The 5,633-nt window shown below is 31.8% G+C and overlaps 1 protein-coding gene across 1 annotated transcript; it reads left to right on the plus strand.

Moving 5' to 3' along the window:
• Positions 1 to 1,666: 1,666 nt before the first annotated feature.
• On the plus strand, positions 1,667 to 2,590 carry LOC106774390 (chlorophyll a-b binding protein of LHCII type 1-like). Its single transcript, NM_001317292.1, has one exon. It carries the CDS (start codon positions 1,722 to 1,724, stop codon positions 2,514 to 2,516), a length of 795 nt encoding a protein of 264 aa, NP_001304221.1. The 5' UTR covers positions 1,667 to 1,721; the 3' UTR covers positions 2,517 to 2,590.
• Positions 2,591 to 5,633: the final 3,043 nt, after the last annotated feature.

Raw genomic sequence — 5,633 nt, forward strand, 5'->3', positions numbered from 1 at the left:
AAGTGTTATCATATAATAATAATTGTAATTGAGTTTTTGTTTATGAAGTATGTTCTTCACACGTCATTTTCTATCATTTCACTATTTTATATTCAGTTTCTTAAAAACAGATGAATTCATGTTCTGAAAAGTTTTAGATTCTAATTAACAATTTTATTTCACTTAATTATATATATATATATATATATATATATATATATATATATATATATATATATATTTCACACAAATAACGTTGTTATTTTAAGTAACTTTATCCATTTTTAATCTAATTTATCATTATATTTACGACATTAGTAATATTATTTTTAATGTTTTTCTATACATTTTAATTTTAATTTTCCCACCTACATTAATTATTAATACTCGCGTTTTAATATTAAATCTCATATTTAATATATTTTAAAAGCATTTTCAATTGTTCTTTTTATTTACAAAATTTTATTATATAAAATTTCGTATTTTAAACCGTAATTTAACGCTACAAAAATAAAAAATTATTTTGGTCCATTTGTTAAAAGTTTTAAAAAGTATCCATCTATTGAAATTAAATTAATATTTTTATTTAAATAATCAAACTATATAGAAGGTTCTAAAATATTAAATTTATCAATTAATATAAATAATATTTTGATTAGTTTGATCTTAATAAAATTAGTAAGTTAAATTAACAAATGAGACATATTTTCATCTATATACTATTTCGTATGTTATATAAATGACTTAATAAATTTGATTTAAATTTTCTTTATTAGATGTCATTCTTTTAATTAAGTAATTATGTAAATTAAAAATAATTTAATTTTTCTTCATTTCTGTTTTATTGGATTTTTTATGTAAATCATTAATAATAATAATTTGTATTAAACATACAATGAAAAAAAAATAACATTTAATATCTACCTGTATTGAATTGTTACATTTTATTATTAATGTTCAAAGAAAACTTTAAATATTAATATTAATTCTTTACACACATTTTTTCGAAAAACGAATTTTTAAAAAACTTACTTTTCTTGATTTTCTGATTCGTTAAAAAAAAGCAAAACTCAACAAATGAAAAACAATGAAGACTAGAACTTGGCTCCCTGGCTATTGAATTCAGACCATACATGGAGTGTTATTTGGTAAATAAAAGTCGCAATATATTATTAGATCATGATATTTTAATAATATTTTTTAACAATTTTTTGAATTTATTTTTAAAAAAATATTAAAAACAAATCAATCATAAGCCATTAAAAAAACAGTAAAAAAAAGTTATTAAAAAAATATTTTTCATATTATTATTATATATGTAATTTATTTTATTTTTTTGTAACAGTGCCGTTGGGAAACCAATTCACATACATTTAAATTTCATTATCCAACCGCACAAAATGCTAGGTGAGGTTTACGATTCTCTAACTTAAGATATCTATTCATTACACACAGCCTATCCAAAATCACACATGGCAATTTCTTACTGGATACAATACCTATTCAATCATATTTTATCAGATGTTTCCAAAACAAACCGTTAGAAATCTACAAGTGATATTAGAAGAAGCACGTGGACAAAAAGGATGCACCAAACCAATAGAAATTCAGCTATAGATCTCCCAAAGATAACAACCCTTCCTTCTCTAAGCTATATATATCATAGGCCTCTGCAAACACATGCATCAACAACACCCATTCAATTATAAAGCTTTTTCAGTGCTTCATTCTACAGAATTGCAATGGCCGCTTCCACCATGGCTCTCTCTTCACCGTCACTGGCTGGTCAAGCCATAAAGCTGTCTCCTTCCACCCCGGAGCTCTCCGGTGGAAGGATTTCGATGAGGAAGGCGGCCTCCAAGTCGGTTTCCTCTGGAAGCCCATGGTACGGCCCAGACCGTGTGAAGTACCTGGGCCCATTCTCGGGTGAGGCTCCTTCTTACCTGACGGGGGAATTCCCAGGTGACTATGGGTGGGACACTGCCGGGCTTTCGGCTGACCCGGAGACATTTGCTCGGAACCGTGAACTGGAAGTGATCCACTCTCGATGGGCGATGTTGGGGGCTTTGGGGTGTGTGTTCCCTGAACTGTTGGCCCGGAACGGTGTGAAGTTCGGGGAGGCGGTGTGGTTCAAGGCTGGGTCTCAGATATTCAGTGAGGGTGGGCTTGACTACTTGGGCAACCCAAGCCTGATCCATGCACAGAGCATCCTTGCCATCTGGGCCACACAGGTGATATTGATGGGTGCAGTGGAGGGTTACCGCATTGCCGGTGGGCCTTTGGGTGAGGTGACTGACCCAATCTACCCGGGTGGGAGCTTCGACCCATTGGGCCTTGCCGATGACCCAGAGGCCTTTGCTGAATTGAAGGTGAAAGAGTTGAAAAATGGGAGATTGGCCATGTTCTCCATATTTGGTTTCTTCGTTCAAGCCATTGTCACTGGCAAGGGACCTTTGGAGAACCTCGCCGATCACCTTGCCGACCCTGTCAACAACAACGCCTGGGCCTACGCCACCAACTTTGTCCCTGGAAAGTAAAAGAATATGAGACTCATAATTTCATTTTGTTATCTGGTTTGTGTAGTCTTATATTGATTATGCTCTTAATTTAACACATAATTCCATATATATAAATTAAAAGTGTTAATTGAATGATACTGTCTTGGCCATTCATCAAAGATAAAGTGAAATGACACTATACAACACAGTGGAAATAGCGAGTTAGAATTAAAATTTATTTTTTAATATGTTTTCAAAAATTAGTGTTAAGACATTTCCGAAAAAATAAAAATTCATTCTTATGGTATAAAGTTTTTATTTCATCATTATCTTCGTATTTATTCATATATTCGTTCTTTTACTAATTTAAAATAAATTAATTAACTTTTATAAAATAAGTAAAAATCATTATAAAAGAAACATAATATTTATAAATGTCGATTATGAAAAAAACGTAACCTCGTTTATTTAATGTCAAATATTATAAAATAAATATAATTATATAAATGTTAAATCCGATTACTAAATAAAAAAGGTAAAATAATTATATAAAATATTACATAGTTATACATAAAAATAAAATTTCGAACAACGAAAACATTTATTAATTTTGTATATTTTAAAAATATTTAAAAAAAAATATTCAAGTTTAAAAATATTTTATATATCTTTTATGTTTTAAACCACGTTAAATTTCTTATATGTAATATCCCAAAAATTATATCAAATTTTTCGAATGATTAAACATTATAATATGATAGAACAGTTTAAAAATAAAAATAAAGTTATAAGTTTACAGTCATCCAAAATTGACCATAAATTTAAAACTTTACTTACAAATGATGTATTTCAAAATAGATGAGTCAACTAAGAATAATCCTAAGCACTAGGCGGCTGCACCTTCTTCATTCGCCAGTGCTTGCTCCAAGAGCACATCCTAAGCTACTACTCACATCCAAAGGATTGGATGATCATCGCAAGGGGGAAAGCAAACACATATAACACACAAAATGCAAGGGTAAGGTAGGTTGAAAAACATGCAAGATAAGTTCACATTCAAACTAACATATACTTAACAGTATGCACACAAGCAAGCAAATAAACATTCTATCAAATTATACATTAAATGGAACAAACTATCAAGTTACACAATCACGCACACAACATGCAAAGACCATAACACAATACAGACTAAGACTGAATGCATTTTGTTGATACCAATGACCGACCACGTGATTTGACCATCCAGATTAGTATGAAATGTCAAGTTACAGGGGTTTGTGCACTTGTGGTGGCCTCTACTACTTTGCAAAGCCATTGCCATGGGTTTCACCCTTACCACACACAAGTGTAAGTCCATCCAAACTCATCTTGGCCCATAAATGGAGACACCCAAGACTAGGACCTCCTACTACTTTGTACATACATGCTTTCAAACTATAATTCACAACGCAATACATCATACTCTTAATCATGTTTCACAATAATCCTTTAGTTATGTTATAAAATAACTCATACATACTCACACATTACATACTTTCACAGAAACATCACTTATTAACACAAGTTTCTTTATAATCTTTAGTTATCAATACTTAAGTAATTCAAACAGCTTAGAGACCCTTACCAATGGCTCCGGAAGGGTCAAAAACCCCCAGAACGACCTAAAGAACGTCCAAAACGGACATTCGGAACCCCACAAACTATAAAAAATAAAAGCAACAGCAAAAAAGGGCGTCCAACCCCCTTTAGGGGCGCCCAGGCGTCACATTTATGCTGGAAACAGTAGGAAAGGGCGCCCAGCCCCCTTTTGGGGCACCTAGGCGTGGCATTTAAGGTGGAAACAACAGAAAAGGGCGCTCAGCCCCCTTTTGGGGCACCCAGGCGTGGCTTCTGCAGATTTTGCAGAACTCACACCCCTAAGTTTCGTTTCAGACTTTTTTATGAATTTCTTCCACCCCTAATTTGTCCTACAGGTTGAATTAAACTTGTTTAAGTGACCATAAACGTTTCTAACATCATTCTCTAGTTGCTATGCACAAATTTACACTCAAAAACCTCAATTCCCTCAACTTATGGTTCCAAATCTAGATTTACCACTTAAGGACTATTTTTGGCCATTTTAACACTTCTCACAAGTCACTTTGGACTTACCTAAGTTGTCTCAACTACCTAATTCAAGCTATAACCCCTAGAACTCAAAACCACTACCCCACTTCCTAAAATCTAGTCTAAAACACCATACCTAACTTAGGATTTCAGCTAGTAACCTGCACAAGACAATTCACAGTCCTTAACCACTCAATTTCCACATCAAACATACTACTCATACCATTACAAATCATAATTTCGCAGTTAATATACAAGCACACATAACGCAACATCCAGAACTGGAATTTATAGTTCACACAACACAATCTCAACAAAATAACTTCATACATGCATCAATACATAATCCCAAGTAAATTCCCAATTCATGCAAACCCAAATTCCCAAAACAGAAGTAAAATCCCCAACTGATGGTTTTGGTTATATTTTTTAAGTGACTAAATGAATGTACTCAATGGACAAAAAAAAAAACTCAATTTGACTAAGAAAAATTAACATGATCAATTTTATACTTCAATCAAACCTAAACATTTAATGGTCTCAAAGTAACTATTTCTTCTACTTTTCCTGTCTAAAGGCAATTTTATTTCCCCATGATTCTATATGTTTCTTATAATTAAAATTTGTATATCCTTCCATAATTTATTTCCTTTACTTAATAAGGGTGAATAAATGGAAGGAAATGAGCTTTTAGTTAATTATGATACACCCTTCTCACTTTTACTCATTTGTTACAAATGTTCCAAATATTATTTTTTTTATACTTCAAATGATAGTAGTGTTTTTCCCAACCCACATAATACGCAGGAGATATCAATTAATTATACTCTTCTCCTAAGATTTATCTTTGTAGGCATCTTATTCATGGTTACCTCCAAGTTGATGTTCTAATGAATCTATTTATGGATACTCATTAGGAAGAGAGAAATCAAGGGAGGAAGTGGAGTAGTTTTACATGCTAAGCAGTGTCAATATTTTGTGTTGCACCCTTAGTTAGAGGTTAGTGCTTATATATATATATATATATATATATATATATATATATAT

This window comes from Vigna radiata, chromosome 1, assembly GCF_000741045.1.
Source record: "Vigna radiata var. radiata cultivar VC1973A chromosome 1, Vradiata_ver6, whole genome shotgun sequence".
Taxonomy (NCBI): Eukaryota; Viridiplantae; Streptophyta; class Magnoliopsida; order Fabales; family Fabaceae; genus Vigna; species Vigna radiata.